This window comes from Podarcis liolepis, assembly GCF_965112155.1.
Source record: "Podarcis liolepis genome assembly, chromosome: 9".
Classification (NCBI taxonomy): domain Eukaryota; kingdom Metazoa; phylum Chordata; class Lepidosauria; order Squamata; family Lacertidae; genus Podarcis; species Podarcis liolepis.
Genome location: NC_139564.1, coordinates 10708135 through 10734084, shown reverse-complemented (window position 1 = coordinate 10734084; position 25950 = coordinate 10708135). Strand labels below are relative to the sequence as shown.

The 25950-nt window shown below is 48.1% G+C and overlaps 1 protein-coding gene across 3 annotated transcripts in view; it reads right to left on the bottom strand.

Annotated features, from left to right (window-relative positions):
- SHROOM3 (shroom family member 3) overlaps window positions 1-25950 on the bottom strand; it is a 223756-nt gene that overhangs the window by 13617 nt on the left and 184189 nt on the right. For all 3 annotated transcript variants that reach the window (XM_083520419.1, XM_083520421.1, XM_083520420.1), the window contains 5 exons: window positions 20953-21084; window positions 13078-16390; window positions 8561-8637; window positions 4653-5516; window positions 2504-3019 (listed from right to left, as the gene is read on the bottom strand). In XM_083520419.1, the coding sequence (XP_083376545.1) occupies window positions 2504-3019; window positions 4653-5516; window positions 8561-8637; window positions 13078-16390; window positions 20953-21084 (4902 nt within the window). The remainder of the gene's footprint in view (window positions 1-2503; window positions 3020-4652; window positions 5517-8560; window positions 8638-13077; window positions 16391-20952; window positions 21085-25950) is intronic.

Genomic DNA, 25950 nt, shown 5'->3' with positions numbered 1-25950 from the left:
AGGGAGGGAGGGAGGGAGTGGCGCGTGTGACCCGTCTCTGCTGGGAGACCAAACCCAGCGAGGCAGAGTCGCGCGGAGGCGCCCAGGCAGCGCTGCCGGCTGCGAGGAGGAGCGCCAGGCAGCAGCAGGAGGCGCGGCCTCTCCTCGCCGCCGCCGCCCCGCCTCTCGCCGCCCGACTCGCCCGCCTCCCTCCAGGCATCTCGCGGCACACGAGGCAACGTCTCACGGCACACTCGTGTGCCGCGGAACACCGGTTGGGAAACACTGCTCTACGCCTTTGGACACCAGGCAAAAACATTTCTCTTCAACTGGGCCTTGGGCTGACTGACACCCAGTGCCCTTTTAAATGTGTTGCGGCAGGGGGGTTATTTGGTGTTTTTATTATGTGTTTTGTGTTATGCTACTACAGTGGTACCTTGGTTTAAGAGCAGCTTAGTTTATGAACAATTTGGATTAAGAACACTGCAAAAAGTAGGTGTTTTGGTTTGTGAACTTTGCCTTGGAATAAGAACATGTTCCGCTTCCTGTTGAGTGTGTTCCATTTGTAAATTGAGTCCCCTGCTGCTATGGGAAAGCATGCCTTGGTTTAAGAACGGACTTCTGGAACAGGTTAAGTTCATAAACCAAGGTACCACTGTACAGTACTTAATTCGTTCCAGAGGTCCGTTCTTAACCTGAAACTGTTCTTAACCTGAAGCACCACTTTAGCTAATGGGGCCTCCTGCTGCTGCTGTGCCACCGCTGCACGATTTCTGTAGTCATCCTGAAGCAAAGTTCTTAACCCGAGGTAATATTTCTGGGTTAGCAGAGTCTGTAACCTGAAGCGTATGTAACCAGAAGCATATGTAAGCCAAGATACCACTGTACTGCTATTACTAATTATGTGCTGGCTGTGGCTGATGGAGGACACACAACAAGCCTTCTGGCAGTTCATAACTATAGGAGCCATTAATAAAAAAGTAACAAGAACCTTTTAACGAGGGTGAAAGAGGAGAGCGCAAAATATGGCCTGAAGCTCAACATTAAAAAACCTAAGATCATGGCCACTGGTCTCATCACCTCATGGCAAATAGAAGGGGAAGAAATGGAGGCAGTGAGAGATTTTACTTTCCTGGGTTCCATGATCACTGCAGATAGTGACAGCAGTCACGAAATTAAAAGACGCCTGCTTCTTGGAAGAAAAGCAATGACAAACCTAGACAGCAGCTTAAAGAGCAGAGACATCACCTTGCCGACAAAGGTTCCTATAGTTAAAGCTATGGTTTCCCCAGTAGTGATGTATGGAAGTGAGAGCTGGACCATAAAGAAGGCTGATCGCCGAAGAATTGATGCTTTTGAATTATGGTGCTGGAGGAGACTCTTGAGAGTCCCATGGACTGCAAGAAGATCAAACCTATCAATTCTGAAGGAAATCATCCCTGAGTGCTCACTGGAAGGACAGATCATGAAGCTGAGGCTCCAATACTTTGGCCACCTCGTGAGAAGAGAAGACTCCCTGGAAAAGACCCTGATGTTGGGAAAGATGGAGGGCACAAGGAGAAGGGGACGACAGAGGACGTGATGGTTGAACATTGTTCTCGAAGCTACGAACATGAGTTTGACCAAACTGCGGGAGGCAGTGGAAGACAGGAGTGCCTGGCATGCTCTGGTCCACGGGGTCACGAAGAGTCGGACACGACTAAACAACAACAACAAACAAGAACGCCAATGTTTCGTACAGCCCACTTCGATTCAAGCCAGTGAGGCAAAGGAATATTTGAACTCACGGAAAGTCTGTTTGGGGCAGGCAGTAGCTGCCCTATGGAGGTCCTGATGGGTCAAGGGAACCCTATTATGGTTCCTGACAGAGAGCTCCACAATGCAGTCAGCTGACTGGTGCTGACAGCAAGCTTTCCTTGCTAATGCCCAACTGGGAATGCACTTTAAGGCTTCTGATCATTATTCGGCAGCTGCATCTCCACCCACCTGACGTAACAGTTGACATCAGCTGTGGGCGTGCTTTGGGGAAAACATTCCCATTGGGCAAACTGGAGAGAGGGAAGATTTTAACACCCAGGGGCGCTTCCAGATGGGCTTTTTTTATGGAGCATTCATCCTGGTTTTCTTGCAGAAGATTTGCCTGGAGGTTATGCAACATTGCCATCTAGTGGTTTTTATTCCATGCAATTTCCCAACTCTTCAAAATGTGGGAAGTCTGACAGAAATGACGGGAAACTGCACTGGAAGGTGCAGGATAACAAGGACCAGATGGCGACATCGTATAACCTTGCAATAATAATAATAATAATAATAATAATAATAATAATAATAATAGTACTGTGCTTGCGATGAATGTTCAATGCGCAGGTCACGTCAGATAACCAGATAAATTTTGTGCAGACATATCAGGATGGGTGCCTGATAAACAGGCAGATGGAGCTTAAAACATGCCCCACTGTGTAAGTGGAGTGTAAAAAAATATCTGCTCTATGGGGTGCAAAAACCTTAAGAAAATGGGACTTACTTGCTATCACTGGGCAGGACAGAGCCACTGCCAGAGCTGTTGACCCCTTTCTGCATTATTTTCCTCTTCGAGTTCTCTCGAAGCATCCTGGCCCCGCTGGGAAATATCCCTTCCATCAAGTCCATGGTGGTCTTCATCTTGGAGTCGGGGTCCAGGATGTCGGCCAGTGACTTGTCCTTGTGGATGATCTCCTTTGCCAAAGCCTCCTCCTTGATGTCCTCCGGGGTCTTCATCTTCCCTGGGTTACTCTTGGGGCTGAGGTCACCGTTTTCCGGCTCCCTGCTGGTGATGACAGGCGCGAGAAGCTGGCTGGCAGGAGTTTCGTCAGGCAGCCCCTGAGCAGGCAGAGGTGGCTGTTGTGCTTCGGAGGAAGGCGTGGCGCCATTCGCTTTGGGCCCTGAGGTTCCGGCAGGGGGCGGTGAAGCAGCCCGGCTGCTCTTGGCGTTGGCTGTGGAGGCGGCGTTAGATCCCATTTCCTCTCTCTCGCCAAAGTTCCTGGGAATCCTTTTGAAGTTTCTGCCGATAAGCAGGTATTTTAAACCAGGGTTTCTGAAACTCTGTGCCAACACCCCTCTCCCAAGGCAAGAACAAAATCGTTTGAGCCTCTCGGTCATGTGCAGTAACCATCATACAAGGCCAGCCATTAAATGCATGCCTAATAATATGAATATGCCAACTATCAAAAAAAAGAACAGTAGTTACTAAAGTGGGTGGTACCATTCTGGCAGGGATCTACCAGGCAGAGGGTGCTAAGAGGTCAGCAGGGGATATAAATGATTATCAGACTTGGAAAAGCTGACATCAATGGATGAAGTTCATCAATTTTGTTGAATTAGTTAAACTAAATATTTTTAATTTGAACAATGGGGACACTGGGGGCGAATTTATGGAACCAAGGGGGCAGTGCATATCCCACCCACTGCAGTTTGGGAACCACTGAAATAGAATTAAATACTGCCTGGATATTAACTGCCATTGAACATCTACTGAGGTCAAATATAATCAGAGGTTACATGCCAAGGTTTCAAAAACTTAAGTGAGCACTGGGCAGTTTTTATTCAAAGAACAGTTGGCCTCAACAGCTGTAAAGCTTTTGGGAGCAAATATATGGTTAGTTACCGTATTTTTCGCACGATAGGACGCACCGGACAATAGGACGCACTTTGTTTTAGAGGGGGGAGAACAAGAAAAAAAAAATCTCCCCCTCTCTGCCCAGCGCCCCTTCAGTGAAGTGGCAGGAGGCGCTGCACAGAGAGGGGGAGAACTTTCGCCCTCTTGTTTTCCCGCTCTAAAACAAGGTGCCATTTAAGGTGCACTGACCCCTCTCGCTCTCCAGGCTTCAGGTTCCTTTCGACCTGCTCTTTGGGGCTGGCGGGGGGGAAGCCCACCACCAGCCCCAAAGAGCAGGTCAGGGAGCAGCGGAAAGGGGCAGCGGAGAGGCTCCTGCCATAGCCGCGTCACCTCCCCAGCCGGGAGAGCACGGGCGGGGCTAAAGCAGCCCCCCGCGACCCTCTCCCAGCTGGGGAGGTGACGCGGGGCAATGGCAGGAGCCTCTACAGCCCCGCGTCACCTCCCCAGCTGGGAGAGGGTCGCGGGGCTATGGCGTCTTCGCTCCATAGGATGCACACACATTTCCCCTTCATTTTTGAAGGGGGAAAAGTGCGTCCTATAGAGCGAAAAATACGGTAAATAAAAATTGAGGCTCTATGCACTCTTTAAAGTTATTGTTGCTGGAATCCCAAGAAACCAAACATGAAGAATAACAACAACAACAACAACAAAAACAATAAATTTTATTTATACCCCGCCCTCCCCAGCCAAGACCGGGCTCAGGGCGGCTAACACTACAATTGATTAAGATACAACTTAAAAACAAGATTAAAATACAACATTAAAATGCAGCCTCATTTCAATAGAAACTCGAATCAAGAACTTTCTGGGGATGAAAACGTCAAATCTTCACCAAGGCCAACTATTCAGACTGGTCCTACGTGGGCCAGAAAAAAAGCCAGGGAAGTCCCTAAATAGGAGTTCCATCACAGAAGGAGAAAGGAAAAAGGAAAGAGGGGGAGGGGACCAAGTTGATTCCAAGCCAAGAAGGATTGCTTGCAAAGTAAGAGCAGGGAAGGGCATGCAAGAAGAGCCTTACCTGGGTGCAGACCCCACCTCTCCAAGGCTGGCAGTGTTCCCAGCTGCTGGCTCCTTCTCTTCCAGAATGCCAGCAGGAGGAGGAGGGAATTCTTCCATGGTGTTTTCAGCAGCACTGCTGGGGCTCTGGGCAGGGAGTGGCGGTGGAGGGGGCGAAAGCTCATAGGCGGCATCCAAAACGCGAGGCTGGAAGAAAACGTCATCATCGCCCTCTTCCTGAGGAGACACCTGCAGGCAGGACTCTGAGATGCGGAGGGACATCCTGCTTTGGCCAGAAGGAGTCTCTGGCTCAGAAGAGGAGCTGTTTTGCGATGGAAGGCTTTGCCACCTCTGGAAGGCCTTCTGCCCAGATGTCTGGAAAGGCATGGCGCTTCTGGAGGGGCCGTCATCTTTGATCCGTTTAATTGTAGGCTGGAGGTGCTTTAGAGGCAGCGTTGCCTTCCATCTCCAGGTAATTTCTTCCACTGGCTCTTTAGGTGGGCCGTTGGAACTTTCCGGAACCTGGCCCTGAACGATGTCATCCCTCTCAGGTCTGGGGTGCCATCTTGTGACTAGGTTTTCACTGGCAACTTGGAAATCTGAGGGAGCTGGCATGGGGTTAGCACCGTTAGATGGCGACCAGCCAAATCTGGAAGGGGTAGCAAGCCTGGTGCCTGGCTTAGGTTCAGGGAGATGGCCCTTCGTATCTGCTGAAGGTGAGGAAAATGCTGAGGTCCTGCTGAGGTGCTTGAGGAGATCCGGAGCTTTCTGTCTCTCATTCAGTACGAATGAGCTGCCAACACTCTCATTGTTATGGCGAGTGTGGGGACGATATTGCGTGAACGCCGATTTCTCCTTCTGACTTCTTTCATTGTTGCCAAACGATCTAGGACAGGGTATAAAACTAGTGAGTTTTCAAAAAAAAAAAAAAAAAGGCAATCAAGCTGATGCATCAATTTTATATCAATGCGGGCTCCAGGCTTTTGCAATAATAATAATAATAATAATAATAATAATAATAATAATAATAATAATACCCCAAGTTCAAATGCTGCAAAAATTCAGCAACGAAAATAAAACCTGCACAAATGGAGAACCTTTGCATGCACCCAATATTCTCATTATACTGCAATTATCTGTGTTCTTGCTGAACGTGTTATTTCTTTTATCAAGAACTCAGGCTGTGGAGGAGGCAGGCTGAAAACATGCTGTGTGGGAGGGGAAGGTTTGGGCGCATGAAGTAAAAGCAGAAGTCTGTGCCAAGAACCAATACATAGTCCGCTTCTGATCTCTGAGCCTCTATCCTATGTTCCTTATGCTTACAAGCAATTTTCTCCCCAGTGTTAAGGACTGGAAACTTGCTTAAAAAAAAAAAAGTGTGTACACCTCACAGTCTCCACATGGCACCATGATTGCTATCTGATATTCATTCCTATTGCATATTTTTATTTCTTTTTTTATAGATAATAACGCCTGTTTGTCTTTCTCTTGAAGTAGTTCCTTTTGCTTTAGCCTAACATTCATTATCTCCTGCCAACCTAGCAGTTCAAAAGCACATCAAAGTGCAAGTAGATAAATAGGTACCGCTCCGGCGGGAAGGTAAATGGCGTTTCAATGCGCTGCTTTGGTTCACCAGAAGCAGCTTAGTCATGCTGGCCTGGCCACATGACCCAGAAGCTGTACGCTGACTCCCTCGGCCAATAAAGCGAGATGAGCGCCGTAACCCCAGAGTCGGTCACGACTGGACCTAATGGTCAGGGGTCCCTTTACCTTTACCTTTAAGGAAAAGTGAAGGGATGCGGGTGGTGCTGTGGGTTAAACCACAGAGGCTAGGATTTGCCGATCAGAAGGTCGGCAGTTCGAATCCCTGCGACGGGGTGAACTCCCGTTGCTCGGTCCCTGCTCCTGCCAACCTAGCAGTTCGAAAGCACGTCAAAATGGAAGTAGCTAAATGGGTACCAGTCCGGCGGGAAGGTAAACGGCGTCTCCGTGCGCTGCTCTGGTTCGCCAGAAGCGGCTTAGTCATGCTGGCCACATGACCCAGAAGCTGTACGCTGGCTCCCTCGGCCAATAAAGCGAGATGAGTGCCGCAACCCCAGAGTTGGTCACGACTAGACCTAATGGTCAGGGGTCCCTTTACCTTTAACATTCACTATCTCTCTTTCTTCCAGCTGTTGCTCCCTGAAAAGATGTTTCAACTTATACCATAACTATTCAGTTTTATGAAAAGCCTTTATCAAAGGCTTCCTTGGAAGCCCACAAACCTCCACTTCCTTACGGATGGTGAAGAATTCTCTCTGGCTTATTGATACCTTCAGAATTCTGGCAGAGCCGTGAGCTAGGCTTTCTCTTCACGAGGCCCACCTTGACTCATCTTCAATAATGCCCAGTGCTCATTTGCATATTTAGCTAGTCTGCTGTGAACGATTGCTTTTCCAACTCAACCGGTTCCCTTCTTTGGAGCGGGGGTGGGGGAGAGAACTGTGAAACAATTCCTGAACACAAAAAAAGCTTTCCGCCAGAGGAATGCGCTTAATGTAACACATACATTGCTGATGCAGCAATGGCATTCCGAAGACCTTAAGACGGTAATAAGCACTTAGGAATGTCAGGCTTGGCATATTACTTAATAGCCCATATCCTGCTCCCGTTGGCTCGTTTCTCTGCAAGTGTCAATCTCGTTACTTAAGAAGCTGCATGCAGAAGCCAACTCATAAAAAGCGTCTCGAAACACTGATTAATTGGGAAGGATGAGACGACAGCCAGGGTTGCTTTCACGCAAAGACCACTAAAAGCTATTCGAAAACGGTTTGCTAGATTCCCACGGGGCAAAAGTCTCGGCTCCTCTGGCTTCATAATACTTTCCTAGAAACTAGGCACCGACGCCAAGCCTGGCTTAGCTGTTGCAATTCCAAGTTAATCACTCTGCTCTAAAACTCTCCATACATCAGCGTTTGCAAACCTGGTGCCCTCTAGACTACAGCTCCCATAAGAACTGGGCGGCACAGCCATGCTGGCTGGAGCTGATGGCAGTTTTAGTTCAAAACACCAGGCGGGCACCAGGTTGGCAAAGGCTGCTCCAAGTGATAAGAGGCTATTTGTGGTGCATCGAAAGAAAGCAGAGTCTGAATCAGCTGACTCAGAATACATCGTGAGCTTGCACCTCCTTCACTGTGACCCCTGCGCCTCTCCCGATAATGTGAACATTTTCCATCAAACGGTTAAGAAGAGCCGTGTGGTTACGTATCACACCAATGATGCACATAACCACATGATGTGTGCTAGCAGCGTGGGTGGGAGGTATTATGCATTATCCAGAGCTGCTTTGGAACAAGCATGGAGGCGGCAGCAGTAACCATGGTTCAAGGTAAAGTTTGCATGGATATTGTGCTACGAGTGGGCACAGAAAATCCAATAATCTTTTGTGTCTGAGCAAGAATGCAGTTCACAGGGAAGACATACCTTTGAATTTGTTTTAAAAGTTTTGGGTTCGTTTCTGTGCCTTTGCCAATCTTTTCAGATATATTCGATTCCCTTACCTTGAAACAGGGTTTTGTTTTTGTTCCAAAGGCAATTGTGATTTTTTTTTTTAACCTGCTTCTTTTGATGAAGATGTGTGCAAGCTTTCCCCCCCTCAGCTATATATGGGGCAAGCTCACCTACTATTTTTAATGAATTTCCTCCCCCCCCCCCCAATATAAGGTGATCAGAACCCTTTCATTGAACATTCATTATACTATTACAGTATTAAGATGCTACGACTATCTTACTATTAGTTTCATTGTGTGCTGTGGTTTTTAATGGTGTATTTTACTTATTCTTACAGAAACTGCTCTGTCGTCACTTGGTAGTATGTGCTACACACACACACAGAGAGAGAGAGAGAGAGAGAGAGAGAGAGAGAGAGAGAGAGAATGAATAAGTACCTACCTGGTGCCAGCAGCCACGACATAGAAAGGATCTTTCACAAAATGGCTGAACTCACTACTTTCTCCCATCAGGATGTCCTTAAGGAGAAAGAGAAGCAAAGTTAAAAGCAAACAGAAAACTGAACATTCTGCAGGCAGGCATAAATACGGCTTTAGAAGTACAATGGTAACTCTGGTTGCGAACGGGATCCATTCTGCAACATGAGCAGAACGCAACCCGCATCTGCGTGTGCCGCGATTTGCCGCTTCTGCGCATGCGCGTGACATTTTGCGTGCCTGCGCATGCGCCAGCGGCGAAACCCGGAAGTAACCCTTTCCAGTACTTCTGGGTTGCTGTGGAACGCAACCTGAAAACACGCAACCTGAAGCAAACGTAACATGAGGTATGACTGTGTAGGATGGTAATTAATACGTGCATTTATTTGTTCAAATATTTATATTCCACCTTCTAGCACAATCCATCATGCCACATTCTATAATTAAATAACCATGGGGGGTATTTAACTTTAAGTTTTACCACACGTTGAGATTTCTGCATTGCAGGGGGTTGGACTAGATGGCTCTCTGGGTGTCCCAACTCTACTATTCTATGATTCTATGGAATATTAGCTGCTGGAAACCGCAGGAGGGGAGAGTGCTGTCACGCTCAGATCCTGATTGTGAGCTTTCCACAGGCATCTGGTTGGACATCGTAAGAACAGAAAGGATGTTGAACTAAATCAGCATCTGACATCCAAAACATCTGACGTCCAAGACACGGGGAGACTTTGCTGCCAATTTAAATTCACCTGCACAATTACATTCTTACCTATCAAGATATAGTGAATAGTTTTTAAAACAGGAAAAGCCCAATTCTAGAACAAGACAAAGAGCCTGGGAATTTGCACACAAATATAGTTGCCAGATGTGAAGAGATGCATGTTTTGAGATCAAGGCGCTCACAACTCAATCTATAACTCTCCACTCCAAAGATTGTCCCCCCCAAAAAAAACCCCGAAGTTTGCCTTGCTTTGTTGTTAGATGCAAAGGCGGTAGCCGGGACAGGGTGGGGAGTTTGAAGTGCTTGACCAAATTTATAAGCCGGAGATTTACCCGGCACGCAGGCTGAGACAAGCTAAAAGAGGAGACGCAGAAGAAGATGGAGAATGTGTGGTTGAAGACAGATGGCCCAGCAATTCCGCATAGCTATCAATTTCCTCAGATCTTTAAACAAATTCCTTCAGTGACACTGCAGTGTAATTTATAGTCCGTCTGCAGGGAACAGAATATATCCCTTTTAAAAATATATAGCAAGCCAAAAGCTGAGGCACGTCTGCTGCTGCAACAGAAAAAAAGGCTTTGGCAAACCTGATTTTTTAAAAAAGGGAACAGGGAACAAGGGGAAAAAAAGAGAAGATCCTGTTTTGCTTTAACTGCTACTCTTTCTCTGTCCTCACCCCCTTCTCTCGTCCCCTTCTAAAAACATGTTTGGGGTTTGCAGGAAAACATTCATATTCAAACCACAGGTTGGCTGCAATTAAATTGACCAGGCCTTGGAGAACCTGTGTGGCCACAGAGGCTTTCATACCCTCCAATTTGACTTAGTTCCTCCCTCTTTGGTCACATCTACACCAAACATTGGCTTCCCTCCAAAAAACAAACAAACCCCTGAAACTGAATCAGCAAGACAGAGGGGCTAGGATGGACTCACAGGTCTTTGGAACCAGTGAGATGTCCTGTTCTGGCTTGGGATGCACTTTGCCTCTGCAATGACTGCCTATTCATTTCCCAAGCTCAATTCAAGGTGCTGACAGTAAGCCCTAAATGACTTGCAAACACTGTCTCCATACCGTCCTGCCAGTAGGTGAAAATCTGCAGAAGCTACCCTACATGTGGCCCCACCAGTAGGTGAAGCATGTGGTAGGGATGGTGGTTGAAGGCCTTCTCTGAAATGACACCCTATCTCCAGAATGACTTCCCCCTTGGATGGCCAACTCCCAAGAGACTGCGACCCACTCACAAAATAAAAAACTGGCAGTGATCTACCCCTTTGTGGGGGTCAGGTCAAAGTGGTTGAGCTTTTTTTTAGCGAGAGGGAAGGAGAAAGGCAGGAGAAGTCGCTCTCACCAAAAGATTGCTAAGAAAAGAAACAGCCTCGCAGCGACAAATCAGTCTCCTGTTCTAGCAATCATGCGCAGGAAGGAAAAGGAGCCCGAGATCAACCAAGATCGACCAAAGCCTCCACAGGATTGACCAGTCAATCCCGATCGACCTGTTGGACATCCCTGATCTAGTGCATTGGTGTGCCTACGGCTGACACTGTTGACTTTTTTTCAGTTGGCTACCTCTTCATCCAGGTCTTTGGGATGAGAACTATAATGCTGTTGCTCGTTGATCTGAGGATGTTTTCTGCTTTTATTAACTTGTTTTATCGTTGGATTCTGACCTTGGGACCGGCTGGATGAAAGATGGGTCAGAGATACCATAAAAGAATAAATGAGATATTAACATGTAGAGTGGTGTTGCTCTATTCCAATATCTATATGGTTAAACCCCATATTATTATTATTATTATTATTATTATTATTATTATTATTTATTATTAATTTATTTATTTAAACCCCGCCCTTCAAAAACCGGGCTCAGGGCGGCTAAATTATACTTGCAAATTATAGAATCATAGAATTGTAGAGGGGACCCCGGGCAATGCAGGAATCTCATACATGACAGATGGCCATCCAACCTCTGCTTAAAAACCTCCATTGGATTCCATTTATATTCCACATTTTTCTCCCAAGGAGCTCAAAGTGGCATACATGGTTCTCCCACTCCTCATTTAATCCTCATAACAACCCTGTGAGGTAGGTTAGGCTGAGAGGCAGGGACTGGCCCAAGGTCACCCAGTGAGCTTCACAGCCAAGAGGGGACTTGAACCCTGATCTCCCAGGTCCTAGTCTGACACTCTAACCACTACACCACACTGGCTCCTTAAAATGCCAGCTAGTTCAGCTTCATGCCGGATGTGCCTGTGGCTCTCGTTGTCAACACAGTTCCACAGAGTGAATTTAAAAGAGCCAAAATGCACAATGGACACTAAGGATGTTAGCTAGATAACGTGGCATCGCTAGAACATTTGCTTGCAAACCAGGCACACACAAGAAAGTTGGTGGTCAGCAGCTGCTTAATCATTTTGCCTCCTTCACTATTTTGCTTTGCTGTTTACTCTGTCCTGTTTTGAAAACACAAGCTTGGTAGGTCTGGTGGTGGCCTGACAAGACAACCCGATACACCCAGCACAAGAGCACAGAGAAGCCAGCAGGAGAAAGAAAACAACAGAAGGCCTCAGGCTAAGCATTTTGCAATCTGGCAGGGCTCTTGGGCTTTACAAAGAGAAATCTCAGAGCAAATGGTTTTCCAGATTGCCTTATAAAATACCTGGTGGCAGCAGTGGTGGTGGTAATAAGAGGGGAAATGGTTTTTGTGAGTTTGTGTGGTTTATTCCCTCCAGAAACCCAGTTTTTTGTCTCTCTAAAAAACGCTCAGCAGGCAGAAGGCTTCCCAAGAGTGCTTTGCACCAGCAGCTGGATGCAGAGTAAAACTAAAAACGTTTGCCCAAAGCCAATTTAAATTCCATTGTCAACAATAAAACAATATGACAGTCAGTTTGCAGTTTAGCGGGGTATTATAGCATTGGCTTTGAAACGGGGAGACCCAGGGTCAGATTCCCAGGTAGCCCTGTGAGGACAAATTGCATGGGATACATCCAATGTTGTCCTTATGTAAAGAGAAGGACATTGTGAGATACAGTTTCCCTCAAAGGGAAAAGCAGGATGCATGTGAATAATAATAAAAAAAACACTATGTTTCAAGAAAGATAGGATATACCACCAGCCAAACATTGCACAACCCACCTTTCCTTCTCTGGTCCCATGTAAATGAATAGATATATTATAAGAATGCTTCTTCACAATTGCCTCTCATTTAAACAGGGCTTGTGCTGGAAATTTTCATTGTGGATCAGGCCCATTATGCCCCAGGGTCCAGAGCTCCATGCACCCAGGGGCTTCCAGATCTGCATGCGGTGCAATGGTTCAGTGCGTCTGGCTGTGAACCAGATGGTTGGTGGTTCGAGCCCACCCAGGGACAGCTGTGGGCAGGATAACTGTATTGCAGGAAGGGTTGGACTAGATGGCCCTTGGGGTCCCCTCCAAGTCTACAATTCTATGGAGAGGTGGGAAGGGAAACCTCCATGCAAATGTGAAGATTCTCATAGAATGTAGAGGCTATTGTGGCTTTTATACCCACCAAATTCCACTGCACACTAGAAGCTTCGCAATAATGGATTGAACCCAACTAAGCTATGCTAATAGTAGACCCTCTGGAATTAATGCCTCCATGGTAGTCACACCCATTAACTTCAATGGGACCACAGTACTTTGAGCAGAGCTAACAGTGGATACAACCCAATGTCTACGCTCCAGCATAACCAGGGGGAATGAACAATAGATGGAGCAAGGAAGTCCCATATCTTTTACATACCTGGCACATTTTATCCGCTGAGGGAGACGACCTGGATCGGATGTGGATGGCAACCGCCTGGTTTTCCGATCTCTCCAGCAAGTCCTCTGCAGAGGCCGACTTCCCGGGCTTCTTGGTGGGTGCCAACCTCTTCTCCAGAACTTGGTCATTAGCGTGGCATGGCTTGGTGCACACGTCAAGATCTGTCTGCGTGCTTTTGGTGAGCTCTGGGTCAGCTCTGCAATCCTGACGCCGGTCTGCTTTCAGCCAGCTGGGAAAGGAGCTGCTCCTGCTGCCGTGATTTGGGCTGGTCACCTTCCTGCCCTCAGGTCCGCTGGGATCGAAGCAGCCCGTGAGCCCAGGAGGAAGAGTGGCAAAGCCACGCCCCGCTCTAGAAACAGGCTCCAGGGACTCCCGGCGATGGCAGAGACTCTGGTCCTGGAGAGAATTCATGCTGGATGAGGATGAAAGAGACTGCCCCTCTTGGGGACCTGTTTGCGTGCAAGAGGACTGAGAGCCCTCCTGCAGGAAGCTGGAGTCTTGGGATGCAGACGAAGGCCGCTTCCCAGTTTTGCGTTCAATGTAATCTGCCAGCGCGTTCTGCTGCAGCTGCTTCAGCTCCGGCTTGGAAAGATTGATGGTGGAGCACGCCTTGTTCTCCCTCTCAAATATCTTGCGGCGGTCAGCCACCGTACTCTCTGGGAAAACAAACTGGAGGGCTTTCTTCTGGTGGGAGAAGGGCGACAGCTCGCTGTCAGACACACCCACTTCGTTCATCTTCTCCGGCTCGGAGTAAGACTTCTTTTTCTGGTCGGGGTTCAGGCGCCTCCTGCCCCCAATGCGTGCCACGTGCAGAGGTGCAGGAAGGCTCTCTTTGTTGGGATAATCCAGCTTGGTCTCTGTTGGTGTGATGCTATGCCTCTCCTTTGGGGTATGGGGAGACGCAGCCATGCTCCTCATCCCAACATGTGCTGAGGCCGGTCTCTGCACACTCCTTCTGGGCTCCTTCACACACTGGGGGCTGATGTTGAGGTCCTTGCGGCTGAAGGAGGTGGCCCTCAAAACCTTGGACTGGGCATCTTTGATGCTGTTCCTATAAGCCCTGCTAAAGGGGAGGTCCAGCTGCGAGCCTTTCGAGTCCTGGGTGCTGCCCTTCCACAACAGTTCTCTCTCGCGCTCCTCCGACAACTGGAAAGTACTTCTGCTTTGGGGCAGCTGCCCAGCCGGTTTCGGTGGCTCGCTTTCAGAGGTCCCAGCCTGATGATAGATGCTGTGCCATCCTGGCATCGCCATGGCAGCACTTGCTGCCTCCATCTGCTGCTCTGCACCGTGCCAATTAGCCCTCTCTGGTCTGCCAGCCCCACTCTCGCTTGCGCGCTGCATATATGCGGCCGGGTCTGAGCTCCTTGCGCTGGCCAGGCGGATATGATCTCCAAGCAAGTGAAGATGCTCTTGAGAGTTCCGCCTCTTTCGGATGTCCTCAACATGGTTGAGGTTGGGCTTGCCCGAGCTGAAATTCTGGCTGAAGCTGTTAGGGCTGACACTCTGCAGCCACTGGCCGCCTTGTTCACGTTGCTCTATCTTGCTGACCTTCTCCAGGACGGAGCACCGGGCCTTCCGAGAGTCCAGTTGCCCATACTGAGAGTTCTGGAGGTTGCTAGAACCCAGCTGGTGAATATTTAAGTCTGACATCTTAGGGGCCATCGGAGAAGAGGGCTCCTTGTACTTTGGCTCCACCCCATGGAAATGCTCTGCGCTGGGAATGGTGTCCTGGTACCCTTCTAAGCTGTGCCACTCGCCATCCTGCCAGTGCCCAGGGATCTGCCCCTTCTCCGCTTGGCTGCTGTAATTCACAACATGCCACTTGGCACTGGAGTAGCCCTTGCACTGTGGTACCTCCTTCAGATCCGAGTTGTTCTGCAGCTTGCTGCTCTCTGGGATGTTTTGCAAGGAGGAAAAAGCATGCTGCTTGGCCTTACTGGAGTTCCACTGGTTTTGAGCTGTGGGATGCAGGTTTGCGTTCTTATCTTCCTTCTGCTCTCCTGCCCCGTATCCCTTTGAGTGGCAGAGGCCTTTGCTGTCAATCACGTCCCTCGGGTGAGGCAGGCGTGCCTGAGAGCTGTGGTTCGAGTGCTGTGCGTTTCTTGCACTTTCCTGGATCGAAGCTGTGGTCATATACGGCGGGGCCGACTCATCCTGCCTGGGAGACGCGGGGTAGGCTTCGGGATGCATCCTGTACAAGACAAACTTTGCAGCTGCGTCTTCCACCTCCTGCTTCTTCCCTGGCACGTACTCAGGCTGGTAGAAGATGGCAGCCTTGTTCGGCGGGCTTTGGTTTCCGTTCTCGTCCAAGCCAGCATGCTGCCTGCAGGCTGCAACGTTTTCGTACGAGGATGGAGAAGACACAGGGGCGTGTGCATACCCACTCTCTTTGGCAAGCGCTGGGTAAAGCGTCCCGCTGTTGCTTGCGGAAGGGTGAGGAACCTGGGCAAAGTGGGGCTCAGGAGAAGGGACAGGGTAAACACCAGTAGGAAGCAAAGGCTGCCCTGGCTGAGCTGCCTGCGAGTAAACCTGTTTGGGCTTCATGGTGGGACTGCTCTCTGGGCTCTTCTCCATCACAGTGTGGAGCTGTCCTTCTAGGAATGCTGGTTTCTGGAGATGCCCTGGAGGAGGGGTGCCCTGGCCTAGGTGAGGCCAAGCACTTTTGGGGTGAGTCCTACAGGACTTCCTGTGTTCAAGGCTCGACCAGGAGCTGGGCCTCTCGTGGTGCCTGGTTGCTGCGTAACTGTCACTACGGGTCGGTGGCATGGGGGGCCCCTTCATATAGTGGCTATCGCTGTCAGACGAGCTCCGGGTCGGTAGGCCCTTGTTGTAGCCATGCAACCTGCTGTAGCCGTATCCTTTAGCCTGGGACTCACAGCTTGGCGAAAGAGCAGAGGACTTCACTTCGTATTCCTCCGAAACGCCTCGCTGGGCGTTGTAGACAGTTTTAATGTACCTGATGTCAGCCTGCCTCATTCCCCCTTCTTGCGGTCTGCCCCGGGAATGGACGTTCTCCATGGAATAGGACCTCTCCTTGCAGAACGTGGGAGCCAGGTATTCGGGGATGCTGGAGCTGGTTGAGAAAGAGCTGTAGGCGGAATCCCTCTTGCTGTGGAGATGGGCAAGCTGGTCAATACTATTGGTGGATTTGGCTGGCGAAAGGTGGCAGGGGTGATGGGTATACCCCGCAGGGGTATGGTCCAAACTCTCCATGCTTCCCCTAGAGCTGTACTGGTCAGGACTTCTTCTTAAATAGCCATGCTCATAACCGGAGAGATCGCTTGTGGAGGAACTGGAGGAAGGAGCGAGAGAGAGAGAAGCGAAAACTTGTTAACATGAGAGCAAGAGAGAGTCGTACTGGCTTATAAAGGGACTCTGAGGGATATGTTTAGTTTTTAGAGGAAGAGACGAAAACCCATATTTGGGCCTTGTTCTGTTCTTAGTCTGCAGTTATCCTGGTTTGCTCGGAAGGACCGCTTGACATTGCAACACATGTCTCTTATTTATCACTAGGAAGGGAGGGGGGAAAATAGATGGGAGGCAGGTTGCAAGCAGGGGAGGCTTTGCAGGGAAGTCCAAGCATGTCTGCTCCACCCTCGCAATCCATCAAAAGCACCCAAACGTCACCAAAATACCCAGACACCCACGAGTGAGAGAGAGAGAGAGAGAGAGAGAGAGGGTGAAAGGAAGAACAAGAGAGAAAGAGAAGCTTGAGGACGGAGAGGAATTTGCCCCCTCCTCCATGTCTCTCTCTCTCTTTTTCTTTTTTCGCTTCTTTTCTTTTTATGGAGGTGAAGGCTATACGCTGGCAGTGTTCCTGGAATCTCCAACTGAACTGGAGACATTTTGTTTGCTGTGAGAAAACTAAACAGACATGACAGGGAAGGAGGCAATGAGGGATGGGGTGGAGATGGGACAGAGAGCAGCGGAACCACAACAGCTTCAATAAGTCCATGGCAAGAGCTTTTCATCACGGACCAAGCTGACAAAAAGTCAAAGGCTGCTCCAGAAAGGATATGACACAGCTATTTGTCAAGGAGGCTCAGTTGCAGGCATAAACCCTCCTGTTGTTGTTGCTGCTGCTGTTATTTGGAGGGGAGGAAGCTGGTTAGGTTGATTGCTTGACATTATTTTCCCTCATACAAGCTGATGAAGACGTGTAGGCCTTAAAACCAGCCTGGTTCACTGTCATTATTACTCAGCTACCCAGTGGCTCAAGGGACCCCAGGTCCATGCTGAGTCATTATTACTCAACATCAGCAAAATGGGATAATACATTATTTAACTCAAGGGAAGGTGAATCCTTCACACTGACACCAGGAAGCTTAGGAACTACATTTCCCAGAATGCCTGAATGGAGCTGAGACCTCAAGCCTGAAGCCTATGATTGCCACCTCATCCTTTTGGTTAAGAAGTGGGGTGGCAGGGAGGACATAGGTAAACTGTGGGAGAGGAGGGGAAAATTAAAAAATGGTTCTCTTCTGAATGATGCCCACACTCAATGAGCAGTGGGCTTGGTTAATAGAGCTGGGCATTTGAAATTCATTCAAAAATGGCAACCCACAGCCCCAGCCTGGCTCTGGCACAGTCAATTTCCCCTCAGCCCCGTGACAGCATAAACTTGGCCTCCTCAAACCAAGTTGCTCTGGCCACTGAAAACCCCTCAATTTGGTACTGGTGGTACATGACCCCAGTCAAGCTTGCAAAAAATTATCACTTGCCCGACAATAAATGCTGGAAATGTAAAGAAACAGAAGGTACATTCTTTCACCTTTGGTGGACGTGCCCAAGGATTAAGGCGTTCTGGGAGATGATATATAATGAAATGAAAAAGGTATTCAAATATACCTTCCTGAAGAAACCAGAGGCCTTTCTCCTGGGCATGGTCGGCCAATTGGTGCCAAAGAAGGATAGAACTTTCTTTATGTATGCAACAACAGCAGCAAGACTACTCATCGCGAAGTATTGGAAGACCCAGGAGCTACCCACACTGGAAGAATGGCAGATGAAAGTGATGGACTACATGGAATTGGCAGAAATGACTGGCAGAATTCGTGACCAGGGAGAAGAGTCGGTGGAGGAAGACTGGAAGAAATTTAAAGACTATTTGCAGAAGCACTGTAAAATTAAGGAATGTTAAAATGACGTTTGATTGAAAAGAAGTGGTATTGGTAAAAAGATTTTTAAGAAAATGTAAATGGGGATTGATAAAGGATAAATGCTAGAGGGTAAGGATTTGCTGAATTTAATATATGAACTGGAATACAAAATGGGAGGTGTGAGGAGGTCAAGAAACTAGCGAATGAACTATAAGAGATGAAAATATTAATTTACTTTCTGTTCTGTTTTTTGGTTTTTCTCTTTTTTTCTTTTTCTTCTTCTTTCCTTTCTTTTTCTAATGGTTTGTTACTGTGTATTTTTTATATGTTTTGTTTTTGTATGCTTTTATTATTGAAGTTTTCCTCATGTTTAAATCTTGAAATTTTTTATTGTCTGCGAAACTTTAATAAACATTATTTTTTTAAAAAAATGAAAACCCCTCAATTTCCTTATAAGCCCATCTGTCGTGTCTCCTGCTGTGACAATGGCAGGGCCTTGGGGAACCAAGGTCTCATTCACGAATTGCTGTTTGCTCCAATTCAGCAGTAAAGAGCGGGTTTGTGTGGGAAATGCGCCTGGGGGAAAAAAACAAAAGTGCTTGGACGTGAGGGTTTTAAAGTATGTGCTAAGAAAGAACAGTGCAAAGTGTGGATGACCCTTTAGTGTCCCAAGGCCCAACTGTTGCCTGGTTTGTGTTGTTCTCCTGCTCGGCATTATCTTTTCTCATGGTACCTCCTAGCCTAAGGATAATATCCCCACCACATGGAAGCAAAAACATAAAGGCAAAAGGAAGGATGCTGCAAAGCAACTATCTAGGGACTGAGCTGTTTGCCAAGTGAAGAAGAAGTACAGTGGTACCTCGGGTTAAGAACTTATTCATTCTGGAGGTTCGTTCTTAACCTGAAACTGTTCCTAACCTGAGACACCACTTTAGCTAATGGGGCCTCCCACTGCCCCCACAGCACAATTTCTATTCTCATCCTGAAGCAAACTTCTTAACCCGAGGTACTATTTCTGAGTTAGCGGAGTCTGTAACTTGAAGCATATGTAACCTGAAGCATATGTAACCCGAGGTACCACTGTACACAGAATGAGAAAGAACCAGATCACAGAGAATAAGGAGGAGGAGGAATGGTTTCAACAGAACTCGCCATTTTTCTGGTTTCATCTCCTCAGCCGCTTGTGCTATTTGCTCTCCTTTTTAAACAAATGATCTCCCAATTTGACCACTCCGGCCCTCACCTATTACCAACAGACAGCGACAGAAGAAGGCGGGCAATCCGACCACTAGATGCCACTGGCGTTCTTCAGTGTTGAAACACCTGGAGCGATGGCTTCTATGCCAGCAGAGATGCGACAACAGAGACGGCAGAAATCTGGGGCTTGGAACTCTATGAGCTAGGCCATAGCAAAGAATAATTTTTTTAAAAAAAGGCAGCTCCCTGGGAAGGAAGGAATGCCGTTGCCAGATGATTTGTGTTGGGTGTCAAGGAGAGAAAGAGAACACACATCTCTGTTGGAAGGGTTTCTTTTTTCGTTTCTTTTTGTAATCCTAGAGTTTCTTCCTGCTTTCCCATCCCATGCTTCCTTTGATCTCAATAAATTACTATTGGTGCCAGTATTTAGGTTTCACAGAGGTCTTGAAATTCCAGCGGCTAAGTTGGGGAGGAGGAAAAGCCACTGTGTTGATGCTGAGATTCGGAATCCGCTACAAAGATATTCAAGGAGATTGAAAGACTGGGGATTTGTCTATACATCGAAAAAGAAACATCACTAAGAACTTTCCGGTTGTGTTATGTTCCATCTTTCAGAACAGATACAGAAAAGTGGAAACACATTGTAGGGAACAGGCCGAAGCTCTATATGATCAGCTCCTTTAAAAAAGATAATTTGTGTTCCAAGAAAAGCTGAATTCTGAAACCTGTATGTATTCTGCAAACGGAACAAACTTGCAAGGGATAGAGCATGGGTAGGAAAACTAAGGCCCGGGGGCCGGATCCAGCACAATTGCCTTCTAAATCCGGCCCATGGACGGTCCAGGAATCAGTGTGTTTTTACATGAGTAGAATGTGCCCTTTTATTTAAAATGCATCTCTGGGTTATTTGTGGGACCTGCCTGGTGTTTTTACATGAGTAGAATGTGTGCTTTTATTTAAAAGGCTTCTCTGGGTTATTTGTGGGGCACAGGAATTCGTTCATTCCCCCCCCCCTTCAAAATATAGTCCAGCCCCCCACAAGGTCTGAGGGACAGTGGACTGGCCCCCTGCTGAAAAAGTTTGCTGACCCCTGGGATAGAGGCAAGCAGAACAGACGATGCAAAATAAGCGAATGCATGAAATCTGAATAATGTGTAAAGGCTACAGAATTCAGAATTTTGATTGATCTGCTCTTTTCTTTTTTTTAGTACAGAGCCTGTAGAATTCTGCAATCAGCAAGGAAATTTGGGCAAAGTTCGCTGCTTGGTAAGTCCCCCACGCCACCACAGTGGCTGCACAGCTTTTGCAAAAATAGCTGAGGGTACCTGCCTGTTCAACCTGATACACCATTGTTTCAGATCCACAAAGGTAGCGCAGCACCTGGCAGAGAACGCTCAGCAGCTTTTAAAAGACTGTGAGGTGAATGCAGATTACTGCTGAGGATTATGCTTTCAGGGTGGAGCATAAATTGTCCTCTTCCTGGAATGGGAAGCACACAACACACCAATCCTCGGATACACGGTTGTTGTTTTTTTGGCCAAAATGCTGTGAGGCTTACCTGGAATGGTAGGCTTGGTGCCACGGAGTGCCAATCATGCCAGGAGATATTTGCATCATGCTGAGATCGGGCTGGTTCTCTATGAACTTGGCAGAATGCCAGGAGTGCGGTCGGCCCACAGGGTCGCTTCGTCTGGGAAAGGAACAAAAAGGGGTAAAATAATTAGAGGCAGGAACTTGCTCAGATACCCTGACAGGTGGAGCAGGAGAAATATGATTATTATTTAGCATTTATTCTGTGCCAGCAGCGTGACCCTGCCAAGAATACAAACACGTCACGGTCTCTGCTCCCTAATGTTTATTACATTCTGCTCTGGTGCTACGCACCAGTGTGTTCCACTGAGACCATCCTGTTGAAAAACACACTAACCATTTCATTGGGCCTGGTGCAAGAGGATACCCTAAATGTCAAAAACGTCATTAGATTAATCTTGAGGCTTTGGTGGCAACCTTAAGAGGAATGTGGCTTGGAACCTACTAGAGAGCCTTGCTTCAACCAAGGGTACAGAATCTGTTTCAATCTGAGGGCAGTATTCAATCCTGCACAACCTTCTGGGGGCCGTGTGCAAGTGGTGGGCAGAGGAACAAGTGCAAATTTTGCCTTTGTGTAGTAGGCTAGTTTCTGCACATGCTCTCACAACCCTTCTCTTCATCCAGGGAAGCAAGAGGACTTATCAGAGTTGATAGCACATTGTTGTTGTTGTTGTTTAGTCATAATGGCGTTTCCGACTCTTCGTGACCCCATGGACCAGAGCACACCAGGCACTCCTGTCTTCCACTGCCCCTTCTCCTTGTGCCCTCCATCTTTCCCAACATCAGGGTCTTTTCCAGGGAGTCTTCTCTTCTCATGAGGTGGCCAAAGTACTGGAGCCTCAGCTTCACGATCTGTCCTTCCAGTGAGCACTCAGGGATGATTTCCTTCAGAATGGATAGGTTTGATCTTCTTGCAGTCCATGGGACTCTCAAAAGTCTCCTCCAGCACCATAATTCAAGAGCACCAATTCTTCGGCGATCAGCCTTCTTTATGGTCCAGCTCTCACTTCCATACATCACTATTGGGAAAACCATAGCTTTAACTATACGGACCTTTGTTGGCAAGATGATGTCACTGATTTTTAAGACGCTGTCTAGGTTTGTCATTGCTTTTCTCCCAAGAAGCAGGCGTCTTTTAATTTCGTGACTGCTGTCACCATCTGCAGTGATCATGGAGCCCAAGAAAGTAGAATCTCTCACTGCCTCCATTTCTTCCCCTTCTATTTGCCAGGAGGTGATTACAGCCAGGCAAAAACACTCTCACAGAGGGTACAAAGAAGGGGCAGTAGTGAGTGTGCAGGTTGGTAAATCACGTAGTCCAAAGTTGGAGTTTAACTCATAATTTGCAAAAACACGATCTCCACATATTTGGCTGAGTGAGCCCTAATGCACACAGGAGCTCATTCCCTGTGGGTCTTACTCCATGAAATCAGTTGCCGAGACTAAAAGTCCCCACCTCCCCACAGCTGTCATGTTGCCTCCTCTCCGTGGCATTTCCCAAGCAATTGGAGACTGTGCCTGCATTCGACCAATCTCTCCTCTGCTCCTTTCATGGCTCTCCTGGTCCGGAGAGATGGGAGGGGAGCTTGTCACAGCAGGCGAGGGAGACACCAGTGACTCGTCTCTGCCTCTTGACCTCCCTCCTCCCACTTGCCAACTTCAGCTTCTTGACTGCCCCCTGCCACCGACTTTCCCAGCTCACTAAGCCCTCTTTCCCCTTCAGCTCCCGACACTTCCTTCTCCCTCTGACTGCTCATCATCATCTCACCACCACTCCCTGGGGTCTGAGCCTTCTTCCCTTGCTGCTTCCCCAGCCGGTTTCTACCACCATTCCTCTGCATTCAACCAGTCCATGACAGTTACAGATAGGTAGCCGTGTTGGTCTGCCATAGTCAAAATAAAAAAATTCCTTCCAGTAGCACCTTAAAGACCAACTAAGTTAGTTCTTGGTATGAGCTTTCGTGTGCATGCACACTTCTTCAGCTACACAGAAGTTGCCAGATCCTTCTATATAGTGAGAAGGTGAGGAGGGGTATTACTCAGAAGGGTGGTGGGAATGGGAGATTGGCAGATAGCTGAGATGAGCCTGTTGACGACTCTTAACGACTGCAATAGGTCTTACAGGAAAAGGCAAGGGGTGAGAAGGTGAAAAATGGCTAGTCATCTATAATGAGATAAGAATCCAATGTCTTTGTTCAAACCAGGTCTCTCCATGGTTTTAAGTTTGGTAATGAGTTGCAATTCAGCAGCTTCTCTTTCCAGTCTATTTCTGAAATTCCTTTGTAGTAAAACAGCTACTTTGAGATCTTGTATAGAATGTCCTGGGAGATTGAAGTGTTCTCCTACTGGTTTCTCTGTTTTGTGATTCTTGATGTCAGATTTATGTCCGTTTATTCTTTGGCGTAAGGTTTGGCCTGTTTGTCCAGTCCATGACAGTGTGGCTGGTGTGTGTGTGTGTGAGCGCGAGCGCGCGCACATGGCCTGGGAAGGCTCCCAAGAGCCAGGCAGGCAGGGTTGGAGCGTCACATTTGGTCTCTGGACCTGAAGCTCCCCACCCCTGCTTCAGACTGATGTTGACAATGCACGTGGCACCATCAACATTGTGTTTGGCTTAAGTTCCATTTAAAAACAGGGGAAGGGAAAGATCATGGGAGAGGGTGACCAGATCTACAGGAGACACAATCCCTTTGTGGGTTGTTAGTTCCCTCCATGCAAAAGGGAGCAGGGATATCCTCACTAACCCTGCCCCACTGTTACACCCACGTGCGCAGCCCTCCACCCTCCGTGCACTGGAGTGAACATCTGCAACAGGGAAGCTGCTCTCCATGGGATTAAGAACCATGTTGGTGTTGAGCCTCCATGAGTACACCTGTCTAATGGGCACAGACATGCAATGGAGGCAGAAGGGCAAGCTAGCATATCCTGCTCTCCCCGACGTGATTCTAATCACACGGGGGAATTGAATACCCACACAACAGGGTTAAAGAATAAAGGAAAGCACAGTTATACTGAAGCACAATGAGCTACATGAAATAATAATAATTTGTACCCTGCCCATCAGACAGAACAGGGAAGATGCAAATAAGGCAGTAAAACGCTGAACTGGTTGCTATCATTACACTGCGAAATTTCATGGTCTCGATGGAAAACCAGCCCATTAACCTAATTCATGTGGAAAACTAGTCAGAGGTATATAGTTTCTGATAATGCTTCTTTCAACAATCTGTATTAGAATACTGGCAAATGCGAAGAAGGCTGGAAGAAGTTTAAGGAATATTTGAAAAAATATGTTAATATTTAAACCTTAGAATAGCTTTGGAAGTGGATATAGGCTGTAGGGTTAGAAGTAGAAGATAGGGTATTTTAAAATAGTATTATTTGTAAGTGATAAAATGTGAAGTTATTTTAAGTGTGATTAAAAAAAAAGATGGTCAGAAATTATGATATATGTAAACTGCTAAAGATGAAGTAAAATGAAAATCAGATAGGTGGGACTTGGAGAAGCCCACTTAACAATGTTTAGAAAAATAAGGATATGACAAGAATTTGTTCGTATTATTTGTCTTTTCTGTTTGTGTTTTTTATTTGTGTTATAAAATGAATAAAAAAAATTGGGGGGGGGGAATAGAATTCTGGCAAATGCATCTTTTCTCATCATGACACCGGGCAAGCTACCTATGCCCACATTCTCTGCTGTGGTTAGTGGGACAGGAGCCCTTGCCTGCCCATAGCTGTCAACTTACAGATTTGAAAATAAGGGGCCAGCAGCCTCAAAAATAAGGAATCAGCAGCCAAAATAAGGGATTTTCCAAGCACAGATATGTTCAACGTCTGAGCCCCTCCAAGCCAAAGGCAGAAAGCCCAGCCAGCTGCCAAACGAAGCCTCAAGCGGTGGTTCCCACAGCGCAGCAACCCGGCAAAGGGGATGCAGCAAGGAAAACCACCGTCACCTCTCCGCTGGGAAGCGCTGAGCAAAGCGGAGTCCCCAGGCAACGTGGCCGATTTGATCGGCACAAGGCATGCAAGCTCCACCCCCAGTCATTCTTAGACTCCTTATTGGGTGAGCAACGCAGCCAAGCAACACAGTTGAAACCTCCCTCCTCCCTGGCCAGCAGGGAGGGAGGGAGAGGAGCTGCTTCCTTTGAAACCCGGGAAATTTAAGGGACATCATCAATAAGGGACAGCAGCAGGACACGGCGCTGGGATAAGGGACTTTCCTGCCAAATAAGGGATGGTTGACAGCTATGGTCCTCTCCCCCCCCCCCCCGGCTGAAAAGGGCTCCCCACCATTGGGATAAACACAAGCTTCTGCTCATGGACCTGCTTTGCACAATACTGCCACTACGGCAAACCATGGCTTTGCAGCATGACAGCTATGTGCCTGCCTCTGCAGCTGCTCACCAAGAGGAGGGGAAAGCTGCATATATATATGGTAAAAACTAAGCAAACTTTCATTTTTGCAGGCTGGGCCTGAAAAAGTCACAGACTAGGAAGGGGAAGCGTTTTCACTGCCTCTACTGGTGGCTTCTAACCCTGCTCAGTTTCTTAACAACTCACTGTTGCAGCAGTGGCGTAGCGTGGGGGGTGCCAGGGGTGCCAGCCGCACCGGGCGCAACATTGGGGGGGCGCGTTTGGCCGGCCCTTCGCAAGACAAAAGTCCATAGGGAAATCTCCGGGACAGCGGGGAAGCGCAGCGCGTCTTCCCCACTGTCCTCGGACCTCCTCCGAAGCCTGGCGACGGGAGGAGGGCTCTCCACCCCACCGCCAGGCTTCGGAAGGCTGCTCCGAAGCCTGGCGGAGGGAGGAGGGCTCTCCGCCCCACCACCAGCCTTCGGAAGGCTGCTCCGAAGCCTGGCGGCGGGAGGAGGGCTCTCCGCCCCACCGCCAGCCTTCGGAAGGCTGCTCCGAAGCCTGGCGGTGGGGCGGAGAGACCTTCTCCCCGCGCCAGCCTTCGGATGGCTGTCCT